Here is a 24,838-nt window from a genome sequence, read left to right as displayed (position 1 = left end):
AAATATCGTCCTCAATGAAGACGCTAAAGATCCCTAAAGTTTCAGTCACCGCGCATTAAAGATGCCGGCCCATTATACATCACTATCAATTATTTGCAAAAGTTCTACTTGTTGTCTCTACCTGACATACCGCTAGATCTCACATATCCCTGCTCTGATGATTGGAAGACTTTCTTGTAGACATACCATCGATTTGATAGCAATGGCAGCGAATTTCATCACATGGCCTTTTTACTAGCACAAATGTATGTCTATAGGAAACAGTCAAACAATCACATTCAATGAGTAAAAGCAGAATGTGGACTGGAGACATAACATAAAGGCCACAAATGATCGCGTTGATACATGACTAGTATGTCCACAGTGATTGTTATAGAGATACCATTGAACGACATTATCGAGTAGGGTTTTGATCACGTCGACCAGTAAAGGATGTTTCCATGATAGCAATCTATCACGGGGCAAGATAGCGCCCAAAAGAAGGTCAACTCTATAATAGAAAACGGGAAACATATGTGTCTCTCGAACTCTCTCTTCTAGTAACTATACAATTTGATCTTAGAATCTATGAAACTAGATTTCGAGCATTGAATCGTTGTAAATGGCCTGCTTTTGAAGGAGAGGGCTCATTTCTCCGGGATATTTCCAAAGAAACCAAGCCACAACCAAGAACATTGGTAGCGCATCCAGACAATAGACAAAAACCTCTGTTGTCAGCAGGTATCCATTGCTGCCCTGACAATACTCGATAAGACGGAAGATGTTTCGAATGATAATAAGCGCACTCGCAACATAGAGTGCGTGGAGATAACTTGTCCATTTTATATCGGCGTGGTGACTTCGTGCTGTCGGAGCTAGTATCATTCGACGGTGGAATATAAGTGCTATGACAACAAAGAATCCGAACCAGAGAAGCTGAAGCACCAGACCTCCAATGATAATATTGTTGCCCGCATCGAATTCTGCCTTGTTGGTTTTTGCAGAAGCCAGCATACCGCCTCCTATCCCGCAGTTAGATATGTCTCGCAAACGGTGCGCAATATGCCTTGACGCTGAAACCTACCACCAGCAAGAAGAAGAAAACATATCACATCGCCACAAACAAAAATCTTCGTAAGCCATGTCCTCCTTATAATCGAATGCTTTTCTCCATCCACAAGCTCAATAATGCGTCCCAGCGACATATAGACCGATGCCGCAAATAATGCTGGGGCGAGTAATATAAATAATGTCTGGATAAGGTATGGCGTCTCAGTCCAACATCCAGGCTTCTGCTCTGCCGAAACAGCTCTGCCAACGAAGCCAATAAACTCAACTATTAGAAGCGGTCAGTTACTTGCAGCTTCATCGAGCCCCATCATGTCTCTCGGGTTATGTACATAAGCAACCGATGACCAATGGCATTAAAAACCATGCTCTTGCTTTGATCATCCGAAAAGAATGGCCGGCTAATGATAAAAAGAAGAGTGCGCTGAAAATCCCTGCAGCCGCAAGAGATGGGACATATTTATAGTAGGAATATGTTACGTGCTGCCAGTCCGCAATACAATTATCACCGGAACTCATTTTTGATGTGTCGAAAAAGGAATATTATGAATGAAAATAGATTATGGAACAAGAGAAATGAAGATGACTGAGACGTAACGAAGCGAATGTTGGCACGCAATATAATTGGGAATAATGAATGACACGCATGATGTTTTTAGACTCTTAAATATCTTACAATGGAAGGCTTTCCCCCTTTTCAAAAAAGGCTGTGCTCTCAGAATTTTGAGTCTTGAAACGCGCGTCATCCAGAGTATCACCTAGTCGCGACAGAACACGTCGGGATTCGGGGCAAATCGATACTGCGTGTCGCCTATGGACAGCTCAAGAATCCCGGGATACATTTTTACGCGTTTCCAATATTTAAGGACAACCTATGGCAGCTCGTTCCTAGCTCAAAATACTGCTAAGGTTTAGGTATTAGGTGCATCTGTTGTTTATCTGTCCCTTGGAATGGAAATAAAGGCTGACATCTGGATAGAGGCGCAGTCAATCTGTCTCCACATAGACGCATCAATACGAAGTAAACTGTAGTGTCTATTGCAAAGCCACATAAATTAATATGAGCTGTAATCTTCCGCGCTTGCAATGAGTTATGGCAGCAACATTTCCGAGGTTTAGTGTTGAAAGATATTCGAATTTGTGACATGCAGAGAGAGCGTTTGTCAGCAATTCTCGAAGTCTCCGATGAGAGAAGGCACTTTGCCTTTGGATCACGAGCCAATTTTCTTTGAGACAGACTTACTTAACCTGTAGAATCTTTCTATTTTTCTCGTATTCCACATTCGATAGCCGAATGAATCAATAAATATCCGTAATCTGAGGAAGGGTGCAGAGGGTCGGCTCTCCCTAATCTTCAAGATCTGCCTAATCAGGTAAAACCTCTGCGTGCCGGTGCACGGGTTTCGCTTAAGCGGAATTCCTAAAACCAGTTGCTCTCAAAGACTATAGGGTATCGGAGGCCTCGAATCATCGCGTTTGTTAACAGTGCTGTTTGCTCTCAAGCAGCCTAGACAATATATGTATGGCCGATAAGAAGAAGCAAAAGGCAGTTTCAGAAGCATCAGTTTGGAAAGAATGGCTTACAGCTTACTCATTCTCAAATAGCTCTCTAAAAATAGTCTCTTAGCAAATACTCTGCATTGGAGGGGACGGTGCACTATGGCTTTGCCCTCATTATTCACATCAGCAGTTGAAGCAATTGGATACTTAATTGCAGATCAAGTGACCATGAAGATAAAAACATTGTGAAGAAAAGAAGTCCATAATTGCAAATACTTTATTTTAAATACTTAGTAATATATGTGTAATCATGAGATCCATATGTTACTATTGTACCACAATAGCCGGCCAAGGCTACTGGGGAGAATACAAGTGTAGTTATCTGCTTACAATGTCGCCACCCCATCAGCTATCTGACAGCTCATGGTCTTGGCTGTGAGCCTAGAAGTTTGATTTGTATATTAAACATTTGGTTTATATGGAGTAGTGAACGCCTATTGTGACTCCTGGTTAATCCGTTAACTCGCTGGCCTCTTTATAAACACAGTTCTATTGTCTTGCTATTTATGAAGACTCGAGGGATATCTCTACGTGATGAAGCTATTGTTAGAAGGTCCTATTTAAAGAGATGAGTCAGTTCTCTGTTTTCACCACGTATAATCCCCAGTCAGGCTTTGTAGTAGGTAACCTGTATGCAACATTCATAATAAGGTTACCTGATAGGCATTTATGTTTGGCCCCAACTACATAAAGCCAGTCAACCTCTCAAAGCCCAGATATTTTGATCAATGTCTTACTAATTCTTCTGCAGCTCTTAGCTTGGTACTAACACACACCACGCCTACCCATTGGTACGACTTATTACCTGTATTTGAGTTTTTGTATTAGCTCGGGTCTGTCCACAGGTCGAGACTCGCTGACTAAAGAAACTAAGCTCGTTTCAACAACTTTACTAATTTATTGTTCGACATTTACATGACTTGTACCATTTTAACATGTCCATGATTCATGCCATTTCCCTCCCCTGTGTCATTTCGAAAGAATTTAATTGGAATTCATGGCAAATTCAGAAATCCTGAAGGAGTATTAAGCATTCAGTAGTCCTAACAAATAGCTTGGAAGGAAGTGGCGCAGTAGGTTAACTTTACTACTAGTATGCACCAGTGCAGCCAGCATTACTGTTACTACCATGTTCTTCTAATGGGCTGCAGCTTAATCATCATAGCCATTATTCGCCAAGGAAATCGCCTTCCGTCTTTCAATATTATTATGGTTCTATCATAACACTGCTCCAGTATCCCTGAACCCATGGATCTACAACCATTTATTATTTAAGTACGTGCGCTCTCCCACGTAGGTTTTTACTATTCGCATTTGTTCAAGATCCAGCCAAAAACAAGTCAACATTTCATTACACAATGCTAAGCCTTGCCTCACAGATCGAAGCTGTCGCCAGTTCCCCGCCTAATGATGTTGGGGAACGACGCGCTCTTTATGACGCTGCTAGGAAACTACTAAACGTTATCGAGGATCCTTTTGATACCATCTACCGAGTGAACAATTCAGTAAGTCCAACATATCAATACGGTGCTTCACTCCGTATCTAGTAGGGCACACTGACCTCTTCTTCGGCAGCCCATGATCCTTACTTTCTCTCATATCGCTTGTGAGCTCGGAATATTTAACTCGCTCGCCAATTCTACGCTTCCAGTCACAACTACGGCACTTGCCCAGTCCTCCGAAGCTGATCCATTGCTACTTAGTATGCTCAGTACCTTTGCTTTCAACAATGTTAATTATATTTTATATAATTTATCACGTACTAATTGAGATCTCAAGGCCGTATTCTTCGATTCTTAGCCTCTCATGATCTTATTTTGGAGGCCGATGAGAACAGCTATGTTGCCACTACAATTACTCGGACCTTAGCTCGCCCAGGCTTTAAGGCAGGAATCGCGCATTCGTAAGTCTAATTCTCTTACACAGCGCTCTTATTTCCGCACTAACTCGTTAATCAATAGTTTCATGGCCATTATGCCGTGTCTTTTGGCTGCACCTCAATTCTTAGCTGATACGAAGTATGCCAACCCAGATGACTTGGTGCATAGTCCCTTCCAGTCTGCCCACAACACCAAAGAACCAGCATTCGCATGGGCCATGAGGCAGCCAAGAATCATGGACGATTTCAACCTATGGATGTCTGAGCTTCATGATGGCCGGAAATCTTGGTTGGACGTTTTTGATTTCGCCGAACACGCTTCAAACGCCTCTGAAGACACTCTTCTATTTGTGGACATTGGTGGTGGCATTGGTCAGCAATGCGCTTTGCTAAAAAATGTCCATCCTAAGTTGTTAGGCCGTGTTGTGTTACAAGACCAGCTTTTTGTTATTCCACAAGCTATTCCAGTTGAAGGAGTCGAGAAACAAAGCTATGATATCTGGACCGAGCAGCCACTTAAAGGTAGTCCCACAGTAAGCTATTCGCGCCTACGATTATACTGAACAGAATAACAGGTGCCAAGGTCTACTACCTCCGTAACATATTACATGATTACCCAGACGAAAAGAGTATCGCCATCATTCAGAATACTCTACCCGCGATGTCTTCAGAATCGGTCCTCGTTATCGACGAGATTATTATTCCTAACAAAGGCGCCCACTCGCGATCAACAGAAATTGACATGACCATGATGGTTAGCTTTGCCTCAACCGAGAGAACGGAAAAGCAGTGGAGTAGTCTGCTTGAAAACGCTGGCCTAAAAGTCTTGAGCAAAAATGTATACAATGATGCCACAGGGCAGAGCGCCATTATAGCAGTTCCCAAATAAGCACGCATATGGAAGTTGATGTAATTACAATGGATATAGCTAGGAAAAGTTAGCTTGTAAAGAAAACCAGTGCATCATTGACCATCATTATTAGAAACCAAGCGCCGTGCTGTGTAATATTCCCGAGACGTATGGGTCATATATCTGTTGCGTCTTTGTCGCCTTATTAAGCATTTTGCTCTGCTTGTATTCGACCTTAGGTAAGGTGCTCTACTCATTCAGTTTTCTCAAATCACACATCATGTAATTAATCTACCGTAAGTAAACGCATATCTCTCTTACGCCGTATTAGAACGGCGTGAATTGCCTTGGAAGGGGGCGTTTTTTGCGTTTTGACAGATCAAAACTTCCTACCTGCGGGAAAATATATATTGAGGACCTGGTATTACTTCGCAGCGCAAGATCAATCCTGCTGCTGGCCTTTACAAATTGCTCCAAATGGACTGCATTGCTTTTTGTCAATACCATGAAGGTTACTTCAATTAGCTGGTTGAGGACTCGCTTAACCAAGATTTTCCCATTGTTACGGCTCCTATGCAAGAGTATGTGTGACATGCATGTCTAAACTTTAGCTTTTCAGACCAAGTCACTTGAAATGCGGTATTCAATAACTTGGCAATTTTGTAGCAGACAAATTGCAAGCATAATCATATACTTGTGTTGGATGCTTCTTTCGAAAACAATTGATATATCGGTCTACTACTAGGGTGTTTCCTGCTTCTTGAGCTTGCCATTTACAATTGTGTAGTTGACACCAATCTCTCTCTTTTCGTGCTGACCTCTATTAGATAGTGGTAAGTAAACAAACCTCAATGGAATAAAAGAAAATCCCACTACTCTGAATTGCAACTTACAAATTACTTGCAATAGGTAGGGAATACTGATCAAATTGACCCATGCAGGGCGGGCCTTTGCAAACGCTCGTTGTTCGCTTTGTCAGGTTATATCGAACATGAGCCAAAGTTGTCTGAGCACCCTTGTATGGATAATCTGGTACGTTCTTGACTGTGCAATCTTCCATGTGTTGACAGACAGATGAAGGTAGTGACAAATGATCGCAGAACGCTTCGGTTATTTTCTCTTCCGTTAACTGTTTGTTATTCGATGGTCGGACTCTTTGTGCAACTCTGACGGCGCGGAACCAACTGCTGCCACCGGGGTAACGATCGTTCCATTGACTTGCCTGGAAAGATTCGCTGGTGAAATGATTCGATGCTACCACGAAGTTATCTCCGCTGGAAGGGTATCCGAGATGGACAGCGCTTGGCGTAATCTCCATAGACATGATGAAATTGTCTGCGGTTCCAACAATAAGCTTGTTTGATAAATGTCTCGGGGCGTTCTTGACGTTTATAAGTGCGTTGGCAAAATTGGTGTTGTGCAGGAACTGTCGGCGGACCAGCGACATTGGTAGGAGGGGTTCCTGTGGACTACTGGGAGACACAGAGAGATCCAATGGGAAGTAATCTTCAGTTGACATGAGAGAGCTCGCGCAGACGCCAAGTCCTGCGGAGTTAAAGCCAGAGCGACCCAGCTGACCCGCTTCAGTCATTACAAACATGGCGGGTAAATCTTCAGATGCATCCGGGTAGATCTCTAGGTATACAGCCGTATCTTTAAGGTAAACATTGGCGGACATGTCCCAGTTTTGGGCCAAGATAATGTCACCATTGCTCATGGACTCAGCAAGGAATCCAGCAGTGGTGCACTCTTGAAGCTCTTGCAAATCTGAGATATCATCGCCCAAAGCCGCGGTTTGGCTTCGTTCAACACCATTTTGAGTTCCATGACCATTTACGGTCACTTTGGAGGAGCTTGAATTTGAGCTCGGAGGACATGGTCGAATAGTTGATCCTCGAACTCTGGCAAGATCGTAGCGGGCATTGAGGAACAAAATCTCATCCAAATCCACACCGGCTCCATCTGCGATACCTTGAAGCTCTGGGAGTGCTTCGGGAAAGTATTTCTCTATACCTGGGAGATAGACCTCCTTGATGATGCGCAGAGATGTCTCCCTGGAGATGGTCAGTGAATGCGAAGTTGCGAACTACAGATCCTAAATAGGGCAATATGTAATAGACCAGAAAAGGACCTGGAAAATACAAGAGTCAATCCATACCATGGAAGTAATTTTCCCGGGGCATGATAGTGAGCAAGGCTATCAAGAATCTTCTGCCGGGCCTGTTCTCCGTGCGTATGACCACGTTCATATGGTAGTCCCTTGAGAACAATATGCTGATAATTCGACGGCGGCATCATGGTGGGTTGGCGCTAGGCAACTTAGCCTGTGTTGGTGAGCAGATTCTGGACGCTGGCGATTGGCCAAAGAAACTTAACAGCCATTGGGAATCAGCAGGAATAGATGGCCTTAATGTAGTGGCGCAGGAATTGGCTATCCAAGGTGGTAATCGGACATAGAACGGCATAACAGTCTCTTCCGAAGATATCGCTGAGTGTATCGCCATCTCGGCATGGCAACCAGGAACGAGTTTAGCTTGTCTGGCCGTGGGTTTGCGGGGTCGTCATGATAACCCTTCTTGGTAGTCATGGCGAGATGCCTATCTTCCCCACTGTCGGCAGCTGTATAGCAACCTCACACCACACCTCTTGGCAAAGACCGAGATAAGCAGCGGCCAAGGCATTTTGATGGATGGGAAAAGTGTTTAAGAGGGCACTGATCACCGGGAGACTGGGGCTGGCAAGTGTAGGTAATTACAAATCTTACAATTTTGCAAAACTTAGCCGTCTTTTCATGCGGAAGCACCAATGGCCTCAGACAAGAATGCAACCAACTCAACCCAACACGATGAACTTATTGTAGATCAGGGTGATGTTCATCAGATTGGGGAAAGCCTCTTCGACAAGAAGTTGAACAAACATCACGATGATGCTCTTGACTTTCTCCAAGCTACAGAGGATCAAAACTTCACCTACACAGACCAGGAAGCGAGTAGTGTGCGGTGGAAAATCGATTTAATGCTAATGCCACTGGTGAGTATATTTTACATCATCCATGGAGCGTTCTATAAGCTATATAGCCCTGAAGAAAAGCGTGCTGACAGGCTACCTCTCCAGCTGCTCGGGACGTATACCTTGAATTTTCTCGACAAAGGGATTCTGTCCAACGCGTCCGTCTTTGGACTCAAAGGTGACACGGTAAGTATGTTTCCAGTCAAAACTTCCAAATACAACACTAATGTTATTTTAGCATCTGGTTGGTCAACAGTACAGCTGGGTTGCTAGTATCTTCTACTTTGGGTATGACGGTCCCGCCGATGCGAACGACGGTAGATGCATAATAACTAACACTCATTCCTTAGCTACATGCTTGGGCAGCCAGTCAACGCATACTTGCTTCACAAGGTCCCTATGGGTAGATGGTTGGCTGGTAATGTGTTTGGCTGGGGTGCCTGCATTTTGTTAGGCATCACTGCCAAGAATTTTGCCGGCATTGCTACTTCACGCTTCTTTCTTGGCCTTTTTGAATCCGTCACGAACCCTGCATTTGTGCTGATTACCAGCCAATATTATACTCGCAAGGAACACTCTCTTCGTTCGTGTATATGGTGGGCGGGCAACTCTGTCGGGTCCTTTTTTGGTGACCTTATTGCCTACGGTATTGGCCATGGCCATGGCTCGCTTTCGCCGTGGAAGTACATGTTTATCACCTTTGGCGGATTCACAGTCCTCTGGTCGATGATACTCATGCTTTTCTTGCCCGATTCTCCGTGGAAGATGAAATTTCTAAATGAACGAGAGAAAAGAATCGCTGTGTTGCGTGTAATGTCGAATCATACGGGGATAAGTTCTTCTCACTGGCAATGGAAACAGGCGGTCTCTGTTCTTGTCGACCCCCAAGCGTGGATATTCTTTTGTATTGCATTTATTCAATGCCTCCCGGGTGGCGGACTGACAGCAGTAAGTACAATTCATCCCCTTCATCTCCCCCTTTCCTTATCCGAGGTGTCGAGCAATTGCTTCCTACACTTCCAGTCTATACTACCCCATAGTTTCGCCGTCAGGTCGATGCTTTCAACGCCCATCTTTCCTTCATAACTCTGTCTAATCAATTATAGACCTAATGGGTTGCTAATACTGTTAATCTTTTAGTTCAACAAGCTTATCTTAACGGGACTCGGATACACCAACCTCGAGGCGACTATATACTCTATGCCCGAGCATGCCATTCAGCTTTTCAGTGTCATTGTTGCGTAGGTTATTCTTATCCTGTTTTATAGCTACAGTAGGCTAATGGTTATAGGGGCGTCATCGGTTCTTATATAAAAAATGCCCGATGCGTCGTCATTGTATTATCCAACATACCTCCTTTGGTTGGCAGCTTGATTGTGTATTATGTGCCCGCGTCTGACAAACTTACCCGTTTGGCCGGCGTGTACATTCTCTTCACGAACACCATTAGCTATATAATGGTCTTAAGCCTCGTCGCTTCGAATTTCGCTGGAATGTCGCGCAAGACGGCCGTCTCTGCAGGAATATTTCTTGCTTATTCGGCCGGAAATCTTGTCGCACCACAGCTCTTCATTGACTCAGAGGCACCCCTTTACCCAACAGGATTTCGGGGAATGATCGCCTCGTTCCTAGCTTTGATTGTGTTGGCTTTCATCCTTATGACCTACCTGGTTTTACAAAATAAGCAACGTGACAAGAAGTATGGCAAAGTCGATCCAAATGTCATACAAGAGGATGATTTCCTTGACCTGACTGACAAAGAGCTGCATTATTTTCGATATGCTTGGTAGCTCTTTGACATATCACGAAAATGGTCTTTGGGGGAAGCAGGATCAAATAAGCAACAAGGAATGGAGTTAGGAAGAGTAGCAATCTGAATGTTCTGATTAAGCGCGGTGAGAAACTCACCACGTCGTCAAGAAACCTTTGCCCATTGATTCAACGTGTGAGTGATTTGCTGTCGGTGCTATATAATAGAATCTCTTCATCACTGAGGCAGATTGATAGGCATCTAGCTGAGTACGTTTGCAAAAGTTATCCATTCGCAACGGTAAAATGCTCCACAACGTCTTAGAATATTTGAATCGTTACCCGGCCTCGTACTTTCATCCGGAATTGGGACTTTCTAGCCCGTAGCCACTATCGCCACATATGACATTTGCGCCCACAGTAGATTGCTCCAATACCGCACTGCTGAGGGGGACCTGAATTAATAGTGGCGTCTTCGTATATAGCCTATATTTCTTCAACGCGCGCTAATGTGGACAGGCCACCAACAATCTTCCTATGTTCCCGCGGCTGAGCTCGCATCCATCCTTTATTGACCCCATCCAACTGACCAGATGCCTGAGTAATTGTTTTTACAATGGATCGCACACAACGCCGAAGCTTTCATGGTAAGTAAACAATCGTCAGCAGGGATTGATAGACGGATTGAAAGGGGAAACTTATGGAACAGTAGCCACGATCAAAAACCAGAAAACTAATCACGGGAGCAGGATGCATGACCTGCAGAAAGCGAAAAGTCCGCTGTACGGGAGGCAATCCGTGTCAAAACTGCGTCCGACTAAAAGCAACCTGTATTTCATCGTTTGATAGCAACATGAGAATCTCTTTAGCCGCATCCCCAGACAATCCAAGGCAGCAACTCCCTAAGACGCCGAACTTAGCATCACATCCCAAGACGAAGCCGGATGTTGCTGAGGATGCCGAAGGCCATCAACCACCAAGCGTGACAGAGTTAGACATGAGAGAAAACCAATCCCCGGACTTAGCTGCCATGATATATAACGAATTTGGAGATAAGTGGCCGTCTGAATCCAACGCACGGCCAACCAAATGGAATTTTGAGCCGACGTCATCTACACATGATGCCACGAACCTTGACAGCCAACGGCCAGAGGGAGAGCTTGTTGGATTAACCGGCTTTCAATTCTCAGATATCTCGGATTTTAACTTTTCTTTCGAGTCATTCTTTGACAAAGACATTGAATTTCCAAGCTGGCCAGATTCCACATTCTCAATGAACGGGCTAGAGTACCAGCTTGACGATATCGGGGAGGGCAGTCGCCGGAGACAGCCGATGGAAGAACCAGCACCATACGGAAAGAAGCGCGTCAAAGTAACAGACTCCCCACTGCAGCTAGAGGAAATCTCCCGGCCACATGTCAATCAGGACACTGCTTATCTAACTCATTTTGAGCGGTGGATTGCCAGCTGTGGCTACTCTCTCAAAGAGGATGGTAAAGGAAACTACCTGAGATTTGTTCTAGACTACGTTCAGAGTAATCACTGTAGTCCCGATTCTCCATTCCGGTGTGCAGTCCTAGCTTGGGCCGCAAAGCACTTAGCAGCAACTTCTATATCCCACGACGAATCATGGAAGATTTACTATGCTCAGGCGGCTCAAGGTCTTGAGCGTTTGTCATGCTGCGGTGACTCAAATGATCACTTCTTGGAGCCCAACTCAGCTGCACCGACCGGCCAATATGTCATTTCTTCAAAGGCCGAAATCACAATCTCGTCTGTGTTGTTTCTCTGCAGATGCGACGTTTTAAACGGCGACGCTACGTCCATCCTCAGCCGGTTGGACAATCTAAAAGAGCATCTAGCCTGCCATCTAGATGATACATCTCTTTCGGCTTTGGCATGCAAATTTCTCTTATGGTTATGCTACATCGATGTCCGCCTAAGGATATTCTCCTCACCATTGTCATCCAGCAAGAGTGGAGAAAACATCGCCATGACTACGCTGCTCGACGCACTTATACGCCATCCCAGTTACAAACGCATTCTATCGCATTCGCATTCATACCTGTCAGAAATCTTTGGCCAAACGTATCCTGCCGACGAGCTAGTTCAAGACGAGAAGAAAGTGCCTGTATCGGTTCGAACGCATGAAACATTTTGCCTCATATCTAATATGCTTCAGTATCGCTCGTGGAAACATGTATTGGATCAAAACTCCAATCTCCTGGAACATTGTGAGCTCGCGGAAGCCAAGGAGACCGCTATAAATCTCGATATACGGCGCATGGATACAGAATTTGACCTTGCAATAGCGACAAATCCTGCGGCGAATGCACTCCGCCACGTTGTCACACACTTGGGGAAAAGCGGTGGCAACAGAGGTTCCAGTAATCGCAGTGCCAACGGTAGCCTATCTCCGCATTTACCTCTGCCCGCAAATACATCACGGGACATTGATCGGGCATCATTGCAGTGGTTATCTTGCTATGCGGCATTTCTATCTGCCAAAGTTTTATGGTCACGATTTTTGTACCCAGATATCCGCAGTGATTCGACCGCAGCAATGGCAACCAGCGGTATACTGAAAATCGCTTTACAACTTCGACAGATACACCGCAAGAGCAGGTTGGCGTCTCTAATGAAGGTGCCTCGCTCAATGCTATGGCCTCTGCCAATCTTTATTGCAGGAATTGAAACAACGGACGAGATTTATGCGGACTGGATTTCGGAATTTATGAATGAAATGGCATCAGCTATGAACGGCTCTACAAAAGGGCGTAGCCATGGCACCGGAGAGTACATGGATGCTTCGATTGGCGATAAGAGAGGGAGTTTGGCTGACCACAGGCTTATCCTAATACTAATGATGCGTGTACGAGAGAAACAAGATCTGCTGGGTCGCCGTATGGATGTCCAGGGTGTCATGAGGGAGATGGATGGTACGAATGATATATTCTTGCTATGATTGAGATATATACTTTATCATATACTTTTTACTGACCTTATTCATGCACAAATATGTTCCCGTGATTAGACTTTGGATTGCCTTTCAAACCCAAAGTTCCAAACTTCAGCCCTGCGGGTTCCGTCGGAAGACTCCTTGAACCCAACATGCTGGAACACACTCGGCTCCAGCGCCCATTTGACAAGGCCGCGAGCTTCTGCATAATCTTCCAATATCATGTCTCCAGGGAAGTTGTACGGCGGATCTCTAAGCAGTGCCTGGAAATCCTCCAGGTGTCGCTGAGGAAGGACAAGTCCCTGAGCACAGCACCCATAGTGTGGCATCTCACGTGCTCCGTGCAATGTGCTCAGGCTTAAGGGGTTCAGTCTGCCGGTGAATAGACGACCAGAAAGGAAGTACAAAGCAATAAGAGCAGGCAACCAGAGACCAAAGACGAGCGCCGCGAGGTAACGCTGCGCGTGCGGCGAAACGCCGCTCGAAGCGCCGACGCGCACGTATTTCCGCCCAACGAGAAACACAGCCAGCACGGCGGTGTATACCAGGCAGATAAATTTGGAATAGGCTAACCATTCCTCATTGTTCCATCCCATTAATATTTCCGAGTAAAACAACCGTAGGTATATCCATTCCCTCGTGGTCTCGTTGGTCTTTTGCTCCACGTATGTCAGCCCTTTTATGAAGCGAGGAAACCAGTCCCTAGTGGTAACAATGTCGTCTTCCACCAGCGCAAAGTATGGGTATTCTTGCTCTCTGCACGCTTCGACAAGCGCCGAGTGGTCAAGTCTCATGTTCTCAACCCGGCCATCGCCACGAACATTCCCCTCCTTCAGGTCGAGCGGTATGCGACGATACTTGGTGCTTCCTTGAGGCGGCTCGCCATATAGGAGGACCTCATCAACAAGCGGCTCGAGCCAACCCTGTCCATAGGCAAAGTGCTCCGAGGGCGATTAACCACGATACGGATAGACGCACGCTCTTCCGGCGTGAGTGTATCGGACAATGTAGCGATCGTGGAGGAAAGGAACGACTCGGTCGTGCGATTAATGCTAGGAATGCCGATGCAGAGCAGCTTGTCGACAGGTTTGATCGGTATGACTCTCTCGGGTAGATTGCGGATGTATTCGTCCGCCTCAGCCGCTCTCACACTGGAAAAGCGCTGTTCGTAGGCTCTATTGGCGTTGAAAAAGATGGATGACGGGTCATCGTATGAGAAAATAGAGGAAGATATGAAGAGGAGAATCCAAAACAAGCAAAATGCTGCGTTAATGCGAGAGACGGACATGGCTGTGGTCGCGTGACGCGGACTACACGCTACATATCACCTCCGACTACTAAGGATCGTTCGCTTTATACGGAGTAATAAGCATCAATTGCTCACGGAGAATATTCTCCCTCCAAGAAATGTTATTCCAATGTCTCCATAAAAATACAACGTCTGTGCCGGGGTATGGATTCGTGGGATGACTGTTGCTTACGAGGTGATCCATTCGAACATGCTCCGTACTTGTTTGCGCACATACGAAGTATACCTTTCTATATACACATATCAAAGCATCATAGGCTCTATCAGGTTATCTATTCGACACTACTGTTCATGTCTATTACTTGACAGTAACAACCCATATGCTTGCGGTTATTTGTACAGGGCAGTGGCATCTTTCTGCCACTCCATCTGTCACTTTCCATCCTGACAACACCCACGAATCAGGGGACAGTAGGTGCCCCACCATTTCCCCAACGTTATTACCATCGTTTATTTCTTGGCAACTTAGCGGAAGCATTACCCTACACACTGAATTTTGAGTTCAATCTGAAAGTGATTAGTGTTTACCTAACATTGGCGAGGTTCATAGGCAGTATAGGAAAACGCAAAAGACCTAGAGAACACTCAAATGCTGGTGCGCATAGTGGGGCAAATGTTGAACTTAGGCCTTAAAGGATTACTTGGAGAAGTAGGTTTATTTGTCTGCGAATATACATGCTAATAATAGCTATAATATATGTACTTGAATGGTGAGACACATCGATGCTGTCGCTCCATTTAACATTGGTTGAATTTAGAGTTAGAGTAAAGCCAGCCAGTCATCCGGTTGGCAATATCATTGACGTAGGATGCCGTAGCTCCTTGGCCATCATTCAAGTTTCCAGCGTTGACTGAACCCGAATTATAACAGCGAGCAGCCTAAATAAAAGACGGATGTTAGAATCGCCAAATTAATCTCGTGGTCTTTGACTTGCCTCATAAATGTTGCCGTATTGGTTAATGCACTGAACCAGTCCATCACCCAAGGCTGTCCCCTGTGTACCATCAATGACCATCTGGGTAATACTAGATTGTTGAGCCGAATTGCTGGCCGAATTACCAACAAATGTTACTCCACCATCAGACTGCATCAAGCCAGGGTTGTCTGGCTGCGAGGGATCCGGGTTGGTAGTCGGGCAGACGTTGACACAACCGATGGACTTTGTAAATGTCAGCCTATACATACACACCATGACAGCTTGATGGTCGGAATTTGAAATCTTACTTCTTGTAAAATTGTAGCGAGAATGAATCGATGATCAACTAAAGAGGTTTGGGCAACTTGCTGGATAGCATTCCAGATCAAGCCGGTCTGCTCTCCGCTGTTGCCAGCTCCAAAAGCACCGGCGCCATTCGAGCAAGATCCTATGCCGAGGTCGGCGCAAGCCTCGGCCATGGCATTCTTTGAGTAATTCCACATGGCGTCAAATTCAATCCATTCAGATACGGGGGGAAAGCTCTCCCAACCACCATAATAACACCCTACAACTGTTAGAAAACATGCATGCTGAAAGCACAATTTTATATTGGATGCAATATGCATTTGTGAACTTACTATACGTGTCTGATCCAGCATTTCCGGTCCCGTCATAAATATTGGCATTGTTATTATTGCCTGCTCCGCTGCTGAATGCTGACGAACTGGTCACCTTCTGGCCTGAAGGGTTGGAAACAGCCGCAGCACGAGGCTTTTCAATCTATGGTTAGCAATAATCTTCTTATTATCAAGAGGCAAAACTAACAGTACGAGCCCCCAAGGCCAGGCCTGCCATCGCCAACTGTATAGCCGCTGTGAACAACATTTCGATTTCTTTGTCCTGCCGAGTTGATTTAAAGATTGTAATACAGAATATGGCGGATACAAGTTAATTCTTTGGATTCCAAGACATATGGAAAAGCCATTCTTATATAGATAATTGGGATTGTATGAACGTTTCTAAGCCAACAGAAGATACGGAGTAGGTGGACCGATCTAAAACCTTCGAGGAAGGCGAATGTGAAATTTCTCATTCGTATGGGATTTCACGATGCAGCCTGCGTTGGGACTACAGAAGATTCCCAATCTGGAAACATAAGATATGAGGTTGAGAGGCCTTTGAATATTTAATCCACCATACAATTCGTGTTGCGAAGCTAATGAACGCTTGCCGTCTTTGCCGTGAACGACAGACTAATACGAAGAATCCCTAAAGTAGAAGGAGCTGAAAGATTCTCGGCAACTCGGTCCTTTTACGGCTTATCTAGGGTAGGTCTACGGAATTTCTAAGGTGAGTAGTTGCTATGAGGTTTATCCTCCTGCCGTAGAAGGAGCTTTATTTTGCGATACGTTTTATCCAACTGGGAATTGGCTTTGAGCCATGAACCATACTAATACAAGATACATAAATCATATGGGCGGTTGGTGTTTTATTTGGAACAAATTAGTCAAGACATCATACGGCAAGCGATTAAAATAACATACCATCGATTGCGACTCGATGTTGCCATTGTTCCGGGATCTTGTGCTGGCAAAGCCCTTAATCAGCCGCATTATCTCTTGTTCATATCGAAATCGCCTGGCGACATGAGACTTCCGAAAGATATAACACGTCATTAGGCAACGTCAAAGATTTGCATAATACATCGCTAAGCCTCTCACGTGTGAGGTCCAGCAAGGTTAAATACAAGGTAGTCGGCACTCTCTCAGGTTCTGGTCAGCCTGTTGTAGCGCCTTGTAATACTACCATTGCCGCCCACGCTGTGCGTTGTTCAGTAATGACTGGCGGGGCTGTCTCCCAATATTTGATGTCTTAATCTTCATTGCTTCAACGCAGGCACTGACATCAGCAGGCAACTATTACTCATTCTCTACACACCAAACGGGCAAACACAAATGTTGCAGTCATTTCTCTTTGCTATCAGGGCCGATGGCGGAATACTTGATCACGTGTAGGGGGTGCACAGCGTGCTGTGACTAATAAGCACTGGACTTTAAATAGGAATTGTAATTTGAATCATCGGCCTCGTGAGGTTCCTGCAAACATCTTAAGCCGCATAATTGACATCTTGTATTATCAAAAAACCTCATTCAATGTCTGAGCAACAGAATATTACAAAAGGTTTCTTGCAAGGCGCATTGCAAAAATGCCTTCAAGATGGCGTTGAGATTGGCGTTCCTGGTATAACGGCTGCGGTCGCCTCCTCTGAGGGGCTTCTCTGGTCAGGAACGGCAGGGGTGTCGAATGTAGAAACCAAAGCCCCGTTTACTTTGAATCACATCTCTGGAATTGGAAGCATCACAAAAGTTTTCATGAGTGTGGTTATTTTGCAACTCATTGACGAAAAGAGACTCAGCATTGGTGATACTCTTCAACAGTATGTCTCTGCAGAAATTCTTCGGGGGATCCCTCATGCTTCCGGAGCTACGATTGGCCAGCTTCTTAGCCATAGTTCAGGCATTCCAAGCTGGGAAGATGATCCTCGATGGATCCGACAGGGACGTGGGTCAGATCTTGATCCTGATAAGATTTGGACAAGCACGGAAACTTTGGATTACATCCGCTATGATAGTAATCCGGATGTACAAGCGCCGGATCCCCAGCCAACTCCGGGTAAATACTCTTATTCGAACACCAACTTTACGTTCCTAGGTCTGGTTGCAGAATTTATTTCCTCAGAAACTATGCCCTCCGAAATTCGTGTATCAGTAGGGCATTCAAGCGTCACAGCCGCAAGTCTGATTCGCTCGCGAGTGCTTGAACCTCTGGGTTTGAGCTATACCTACCTTGAGGGGTTTGAATCGCCCCAAGCCGGCCAAATGCCCAATAGATACCACTGGGTGACCCCTACGTACTTGTCGACAGCTGGTGCCTGTCCTGCTTTCTCATATCCTAAATCTCGCCCGGATCTCATAGACGCAAGCAAATCGAACATGTCGACGGAATGGGTGGCCGGCGGAAAATTATCGCATCCAAAAGATCTTTGTACTCTGTCACTTGCCATTCGAAACGCTAAGATTCTGTCACCATCCTCGCTGAAGCTCATGATGGACCTCATACCAATTATGGAGAGAGTATGGGTAGGCCATGGTATCTTCAAGATGCGAACCACTGATGGTAATGCATGGTTTGGTCACAACGGAAGTACTCTGGGTTTCAATGGAAGTATGTTTTGGAATGAGGAAACAGATGTAGCCGTTGCAGTGCTGGGAAATATCGGAACAATGCATGCTGGGAAAGTCCCAGGTGCTGCATCGGTTGCTCTTGAGAGTAAATTCCTTGCATTGGCAGTAAAACTTGCAGGGTTATATTCTGGGGAGAAATCCTGAAGCACTGGGAAGCCGTTTAGATGTTCTGGTATGACTACCTCGAATGCATGATTTGTTATTTGCCAAAGCCATACTGGTTTCCTACATTTCTTCTAGGGGTTTGTCTTAGATTCTGGCTTCCTCTTATCGTACAAATTGTTCTTCTAAATGTATTCTAGCATCTTCTTGGCTTATACCATGTCAGTGTTACTTCACTTATATCAATTATACAACAACGCTGTTTTCAAACTTTTACTCACCGGCTCAGGAGAATTCCAAGTGCAAATGAAGGCATATAAGACAACGAAAACCATGACTAAAGTAATATTTTTCTAGTAGTCTTCTATACTGTATATGTATTTTGTCGGAAAGTCAAAGACGTGTGCTTTCCTCATCACACAATACTTTTAGTGTAGAGTTCCTAGCCAGACGGGCCTTTAAGTCGAAAGGAACCCTTTTGCCTTCTCTAGATTCGACTTTACCATATTAGCAATACCCCATACATCCAGCATGACCATAATAGCTCTATGACCAGATTCTATTAACATTGGGACCATATCGAGATTCATAGCTGCGCTATATCATGTATCAGGTTAGTTTCGGCCTGAATAGCATCATATATGGATAGAAGATCCACATACCCGAAGAGTGGAACATTATGTTTCTTGCTAGCTTTGGACATGCTTTCCATGGCAGCAGCGAGAGTAGGGTGAGGTTGTCCCAGAGTCAACTCCAGTCCCGCGTCTGCCATGAAGTCTCCAGGCCCGAACATCAGTGCTGAGATTCCGGGTATGGACGCAATATCATCCACGTTTGCAATACCTTTGACGCTCTCTATTTGTGCGATGACGGCGACATGGTTGTTCGAAGTTTTCATATTGAACGCATCATTTGCATATAAGGACGCATCCGAGATGCCGGGAGTGAAGACCCATGGGCTGAATGAGCGACCACCAAGAGGAGCTAATTATCCCGTCAATGGTTAGCTAACGCGTCTTTTTCTATGTCTGCTATTTCAAATCAATCGTACTCACGGTAGTAGATTTTTTTCATAAATTCTTCAACCTCTTCTTTGCTTTCGCAGTGTGGAATGATAATGCCAGCAGCGCCCGCGTCCAATGCCGTAGTCAAAGAAATCTCATCTTCCTTTGGCACTCTGACAATAGCCATGGTCTGACCTTCGGAGTGGTGTTGGGCTGCATGAATAACGCTATGATAGTTAGCTAACCCAGTTGATTAAAGGGGGAAATAGATCTGGTTCGTAGGACGCCATACTCATGAAGCACCAAACGATCAAACATGCCATGTTCAACATCAAACCATACAAAGTCCGGTCTAGTGGAGGCATACACTTTCGTTAAAAATGGGCTCGGAATCCCCTGAGCGACACCGAACAATGTCTTTTTTGAATCCTTCTGAGCATCTCGTAAAGCCTCCTTTAGGTTTCCAGGATATGTTAAGAGCGCCGATCTCCATTTTGCCTGTGAGTGCAAACTGGTTTGCTCGAGATACCCTTTGCCGGACATGCTGGATAAATGACGTTTTGTTTTGTTTCAACAGATGACAAACGTTAATAGTTTTGTTGCTACACGGAAGAGAAGATTCATGAGGAATTGGAACAACTCGCTCCTACCCCTTATATAAATATGAAAATTATGGAGATGTGAGCATTTAGTTGAAATGAGAAAGCAGAGAGGTGTAAGATGGATCTTTATTCCAGAATATAAAGTTTTGTGGCTGCAACCAAAGGGGATTCCAGGCGTACAAGTAATACATTCAGCAACGCTTCTAATTAGTGCTTATCTAATTCTTACTATTGCCATGTTCTCTTTCTGTACAATATTATTCAACTCTTGATAGCTTTTCGCGTCTCAATCGTATATGAAAAGTTAATATCCTAGCGCTTAGCTCTGAGTATTGAGGATAAATTTAGTAAAACAAGTTGTCATCTATCAGCAGAGATGAGGAAGCCTCCGGCCATACGAAGTAAACCAATTCATTTCCGAATAACAACAGCTAGACGGAATATACTACTACGCCAATGTCATCTCAAGACATATAACTAGAATCCTCTCAAATTGTAGTTAGCTTAAGGGGAGAAGGTAAACAGATGGAGACCGCAACATGAATATTCACAAAAGCTTACAATACGTGCATTATTAATTTAAACTAGATTACATTTTGAGCGGCCATAATGCTAACATATTTGCGCGTGGATAATGTGCAGTTATGTAGTTTGGCATGCTTGGGCTGTGATGCTGTTCTTCGTTCGCCTAATGTCGGCGGCAAGTCAGCATCTCTCTACCTTGGGATATAAGTGGCTGCCCGAGTCACTTTATGGGTGAGTAACCTCATCGTACGGAAGTATACCCACTAGAAACAGAAATACAAATCAGAGGAAGAATATGTCAGTGTGCTATATTCATTTGTTGCAGCTGTGTAGCATTCGCTTCCAGTTTAAAAAAGTTAGAAACCATCTTTAGGGTGATTTCCAACCATAAAGCTATTGAAGGGAAAAAACTGATAATATTTACTCTGGGAGGGAAGAAGGTGCAGTGGGTGGTTCGAATAGCCTTCTACATACAGAGTAGAGAGACCCACGAAGGGAAACTGTACCGATCTAGCGGGTTATTTTTGAAACAATTGATTGATGACAGCTTTCACATTTTTTCTTGGCATGAGAACTCCGAAATCTCCTCAAAGTTATTATATTCCATTAGTAATTCTAACAGCGGTCTCTTTGCACAGTAGCAAAACACCTGATGTCTTGGGTACTAGTGTGCTAGAGGAATTAGAATGCTCTCAATTCCAAGCCGCATCATCGAATCTCTCCGCCGGGTTCAGATCAAAACCGGTCATCATGAGATTCCCAGACTGGAGCTTTTATCTCGTAAATTTTGAGCGAGGGCCTTTGATCGGTGCCGACGCTTACCAAACCTGCATGTGTGCCTTATCCCCGCACGGGAGCTGGGAACTCCCCATGTTTAGGCTGGTCATCTCCACAGGTTGGGCTCATCTACGATTGCGGGGTGAATAATGGGAATATTTTCTTTAACAACACAAACTAGCATCCCTGAATAAGAATCTCAGGTCTTGCTTATCATTGTGCTGCTCTTGCATCCTGAAACGAGTGTCAACATTACTTTTCAGGGGAATTGAAAATGGCCCAAGGCTCAAACCCAACCGCGGCGAGCTTGTTAGGCTCAACCTCAACCAATTTTCCTCAATCTCATGAGAAAATATCCGAACCGAAGGACACGCCATACTTTATCGACAATGAATTCCGGCAGTCTCAGTCAAAGAATTTTATCCTGGTCCATGATCCTGCGACAAATAACCTGGTCACTAGAGTACCGATGATGACCAGCGACGAATTACAGCTCGCAATTGAATCAGCGCAGAATGCCTTCAGCTGCTGGAGCAAAACCTCGATAATTGCCCGACAACAGATCATGTTTCGTTATGTCAGTTTGATTAAAGAGAACTGGGATAGACTCGCTTCTTCCATTACCTTGGAGCAAGGCAAAACATTTGCAGATGCGCGAGGCGATGTGCTGCGCGGGCTGCAGGTTGCAGAGGCCGCATGCGCCGGCCCAGAATATATGAAGGGAGAAATTTTGGAGGTCGCCAAGGACATGGAGACCCGGACTTATAGGGAGCCTCTTGGTGTTGTCGCCGCAATCTGCCCGTTTAGTATGGTCTTCCACATGCCATCCAAAACCTAGTATGATTCTAACGAAGATCGCGTGTAGATTTCCCGGCAATGATACCTCTTTGGTGCATACCGATTGCTACCATTACTGGAAATACAATGGTATTAAAGCCTTCTGAGAGAGATCCCGGCGCTGCGATGATTCTTGCCGAGTTAGCCGAAAAGGCTGGGTTTCCAAAGGGCGTCATCAACGTTGTACATGGCGCACATGATACCGTTAACTTTCTCATTGATTCTCCTGTCATTAAAGCCATTAGCTTCGTTGGAAGCAACAAAGCTGGAGAGTATATCTTCACACGTGGCTCGGCAAATGGGAAGAGGGTCCAGGCAAACTTGGGCGCAAAGAATCATGCATTGATCATGCCTGACAGTGACAAAGAAGCGGCCCTGGATGCCATTGTCAGTGCTGCTTTTGGAGCCGCAGGACAGCGTTGTATGGCTCTATCTGTAGCAGTATTTGTTGGGGAAACCCAACAATGGCTTGACGAACTTGTTCAGAAAGCTAAAACTCTGCGAGTTGATGCGGGCTTTGAGCATGGTGCTGATCTTGGTCCTGTTGTTACACCTGAGAGTAAAGCGAGGATTGAATCACTAATTGCGAGTGCGCAAGTGGAAGGTGCTCATATCCTTCTTGACGGTCGTGGTTATAAGCCAGAGAAGTATCCGAATGGCAACTGGGTTGCTCCAACGATAATCACCAACGTCAAGCAATCGATGCAATGCTATAAAGAGGAGATATTCGGTCCGGTACTAGTGTGTGTTAATGTTGACACTCTTGAGGCGGGTATCGATCTCATTAACGCAAATGACTACGGAAATGGTGCTGCTATCTTCACATCCTCAGGCGCAGTTGCAGAGAAATTCCGACGGAACATTGAGGCAGGCCAGTTGGGCATAAACGTGCCAATCCCGGTGCCTCTTCCAATGTTCTCATTTACAGGAAATAAAAAGAGCGTGGCTGGAGGGGGGGCCAGCACTTTTTATGGGAAACCGGGAGTGAACTTTTACACTCAGCTCAAAACTGTCACATCCAAGTGGTCGAGTGCAAGTATTGTACCGACCAAGGCGGTTCTATCGATGCCAACTGGATCATAGAACAATTGTTGCGTAGACATACAACGTTTAGTGAATAAGAGAATATGAGATGCACCTGCCCACACTACGCTAAATGGTAATTTAGTCAAAGTAAAGATATAATGCGCAACAATGTCCTGTTTTTAAACCGATAAATGTCATATCGATATTTCGTTACATCGCTGAGATTTTTTATCGGTATTCGTATGTGATGCGCAAATGCGTTCCAGAATTTATGATGTAGCCCTACAGGGAACGACTGCCGTTGTACCTTTTTGTGACGATGGCGTTGGTGAAACCGCCTACTGCAAGGGCCCGGACAAGGATTTTTGGTTGAGCCCAATCCCAGCTTAGGTCTTTACGCTCTGTTTATAGGCGGGACTGAATGATAGCTCCCGCAAGCCAAGTATCCTCACCCATAAGCAGTTCTCGATGAGGTTCCGTATACTCAGACTATGTAATTGGCGGAGGCTTTGGTAACGTCTTACCAATGGCCATTGTACTGAAGTAATTCCATATCTGCGCACTTCGATTAGATACGACTTCTATTTGAAGGATATAACGAACGCATAATAAACGTAAATTACAACCTCGCATGAAATAGATTCCATTGGAAATAGGGCTAAGCTTACCTCGATATTGCCGCTGTCGGACTTCGCCAGTTTGGCTATACCGATGGCGCCTAGGTATCTGCTGGAGATACCGCGCTCTCAGCTTTAGTTTCTTATGAGGTATTTCCGGATTGAAGAGCAGTGGTTTTATAGCCACTGAGAGATGAGATCCAGTCAATAGTAGTAAGGATTTTCAATATTGTTGCATTCTAAGACTTTGCACCAATATTTAATTAGAACGTCAGCTTCCCTCGATTTTCCAACCCTATGATGGCTAGTTTATTACTTCTTCAAATAGTAATAAAGGGAGAATGTGAGCTAGGAACAGGCGTCGTTTTGGCAAGTGACGAAAATATCCAAACGACGAATTGCGCTGCCTCAAAGTCTAGTCAGAGCATTGTGAAGCTAAAAGTAGACAGGAGGAGCCTTGGCAAATCTCGTATAGCATCAGCGATTCTCTCATCTAACTTGTCAGGTATTATGATACTACCGTACACAAGTGCGCTCCTTGTTATATACTCCATGTGCTCCTCTATTTATAACCTACCTTTAATTTCAGTTGCCGCGGCGGAGCACATTTCCTTTCGTGGGCTTGGATGGGCAAATATGTAATCTACCGACAACGCTAGTATTATACTGGTCAATTCAGTCAACATCAGGTTTCCGTTTACCATCTAGTTTTACTTCGCCCCACCCGACCTCGAGTCACTGTATTCGTTGTCCGATTTGAACCGGCATCGTCTTCAAAGTAAAGGATTATGTTGCGTATGCTATCAACATCCAAATCATGATGA

At 44.9% G+C, this 24,838-nt stretch overlaps 9 protein-coding genes across 9 annotated transcripts; 5 read left to right on the top strand and 4 right to left on the bottom strand.

The window, feature by feature from the left end:
• Nucleotides 1-3,965: 3,965 nt before the first annotated feature.
• Nucleotides 3,966-5,375, top strand: Triagg1_2839 (uncharacterized protein; the record flags this gene model as incomplete). The annotated part of the gene is made up of 5 exons (XM_062897065.1): nucleotides 3,966-4,112; nucleotides 4,183-4,309; nucleotides 4,387-4,510; nucleotides 4,569-5,008; nucleotides 5,062-5,375. The coding sequence occupies 5 exons, from the start codon at nucleotides 3,966-3,968 to the stop codon at nucleotides 5,373-5,375; spliced, it is 1,152 nt and encodes a 383-aa protein (XP_062758456.1).
• Nucleotides 5,376-6,077: 702 nt separating this feature from the next.
• Triagg1_2838 (uncharacterized protein) lies at nucleotides 6,078-7,634 on the bottom strand (the record flags this gene model as incomplete). Its single annotated transcript, XM_062897063.1, has 3 exons — nucleotides 6,078-6,156; nucleotides 6,230-7,390; nucleotides 7,495-7,634. The coding sequence occupies 3 exons, from the start codon at nucleotides 7,632-7,634 to the stop codon at nucleotides 6,078-6,080; spliced, it is 1,380 nt and encodes a 459-aa protein (XP_062758455.1).
• Nucleotides 7,635-8,141: 507 nt separating this feature from the next.
• Triagg1_2837 (uncharacterized protein) lies at nucleotides 8,142-10,135 on the top strand (the record flags this gene model as incomplete). The annotated part of the gene is made up of 6 exons (XM_062897062.1): nucleotides 8,142-8,366; nucleotides 8,451-8,531; nucleotides 8,584-8,633; nucleotides 8,696-9,293; nucleotides 9,486-9,586; nucleotides 9,637-10,135. 6 exons carry the CDS (start codon nucleotides 8,142-8,144, stop codon nucleotides 10,133-10,135), a joined length of 1,554 nt encoding a protein of 517 aa, XP_062758454.1.
• An 812-nt stretch (nucleotides 10,136-10,947) lies between these two features.
• Triagg1_2836 (uncharacterized protein) lies at nucleotides 10,948-13,059 on the top strand (the record flags this gene model as incomplete). Its single annotated transcript, XM_062897061.1, has 1 exon — nucleotides 10,948-13,059. One exon carries the CDS (start codon nucleotides 10,948-10,950, stop codon nucleotides 13,057-13,059), a length of 2,112 nt encoding a protein of 703 aa, XP_062758453.1.
• Nucleotides 13,060-13,124: 65 nt separating this feature from the next.
• On the bottom strand, nucleotides 13,125-14,341 carry Triagg1_2835 (CAZyme family GT109; the record flags this gene model as incomplete). The annotated part of the gene is made up of 2 exons (XM_062897060.1): nucleotides 13,125-13,964; nucleotides 14,012-14,341. The coding sequence occupies 2 exons, from the start codon at nucleotides 14,339-14,341 to the stop codon at nucleotides 13,125-13,127; spliced, it is 1,170 nt and encodes a 389-aa protein (XP_062758452.1).
• Nucleotides 14,342-15,273: 932 nt separating this feature from the next.
• On the bottom strand, nucleotides 15,274-16,164 carry Triagg1_2834 (uncharacterized protein; the record flags this gene model as incomplete). The annotated part of the gene is made up of 4 exons (XM_062897059.1): nucleotides 15,274-15,522; nucleotides 15,588-15,844; nucleotides 15,918-16,050; nucleotides 16,105-16,164. 4 exons carry the CDS (start codon nucleotides 16,162-16,164, stop codon nucleotides 15,274-15,276), a joined length of 699 nt encoding a protein of 232 aa, XP_062758451.1.
• A 1,268-nt stretch (nucleotides 16,165-17,432) lies between these two features.
• On the top strand, nucleotides 17,433-18,668 carry Triagg1_2833 (uncharacterized protein; the record flags this gene model as incomplete). The annotated part of the gene is made up of 1 exon (XM_062897058.1): nucleotides 17,433-18,668. One exon carries the CDS (start codon nucleotides 17,433-17,435, stop codon nucleotides 18,666-18,668), a length of 1,236 nt encoding a protein of 411 aa, XP_062758450.1.
• Nucleotides 18,669-19,084: 416 nt separating this feature from the next.
• Nucleotides 19,085-20,173, bottom strand: Triagg1_2832 (uncharacterized protein; the record flags this gene model as incomplete). The annotated part of the gene is made up of 4 exons (XM_062897057.1): nucleotides 19,085-19,223; nucleotides 19,289-19,610; nucleotides 19,682-19,857; nucleotides 19,923-20,173. 4 exons carry the CDS (start codon nucleotides 20,171-20,173, stop codon nucleotides 19,085-19,087), a joined length of 888 nt encoding a protein of 295 aa, XP_062758449.1.
• A 1,635-nt stretch (nucleotides 20,174-21,808) lies between these two features.
• Nucleotides 21,809-23,454, top strand: Triagg1_2831 (uncharacterized protein; the record flags this gene model as incomplete). Its single annotated transcript, XM_062897056.1, has 2 exons — nucleotides 21,809-22,340; nucleotides 22,400-23,454. 2 exons carry the CDS (start codon nucleotides 21,809-21,811, stop codon nucleotides 23,452-23,454), a joined length of 1,587 nt encoding a protein of 528 aa, XP_062758448.1.
• Nucleotides 23,455-24,838: the final 1,384 nt, after the last annotated feature.

Source organism: Trichoderma aggressivum (genome assembly GCF_033847375.1).
Source record: "Trichoderma aggressivum f. europaeum strain CBS 100526 chromosome Unknown scaffold_007, whole genome shotgun sequence".
In the NCBI taxonomy this organism is placed as follows: domain Eukaryota; kingdom Fungi; phylum Ascomycota; class Sordariomycetes; order Hypocreales; family Hypocreaceae; genus Trichoderma; species Trichoderma aggressivum.
This window is presented reverse-complemented; position numbering and strand designations above follow the sequence as displayed.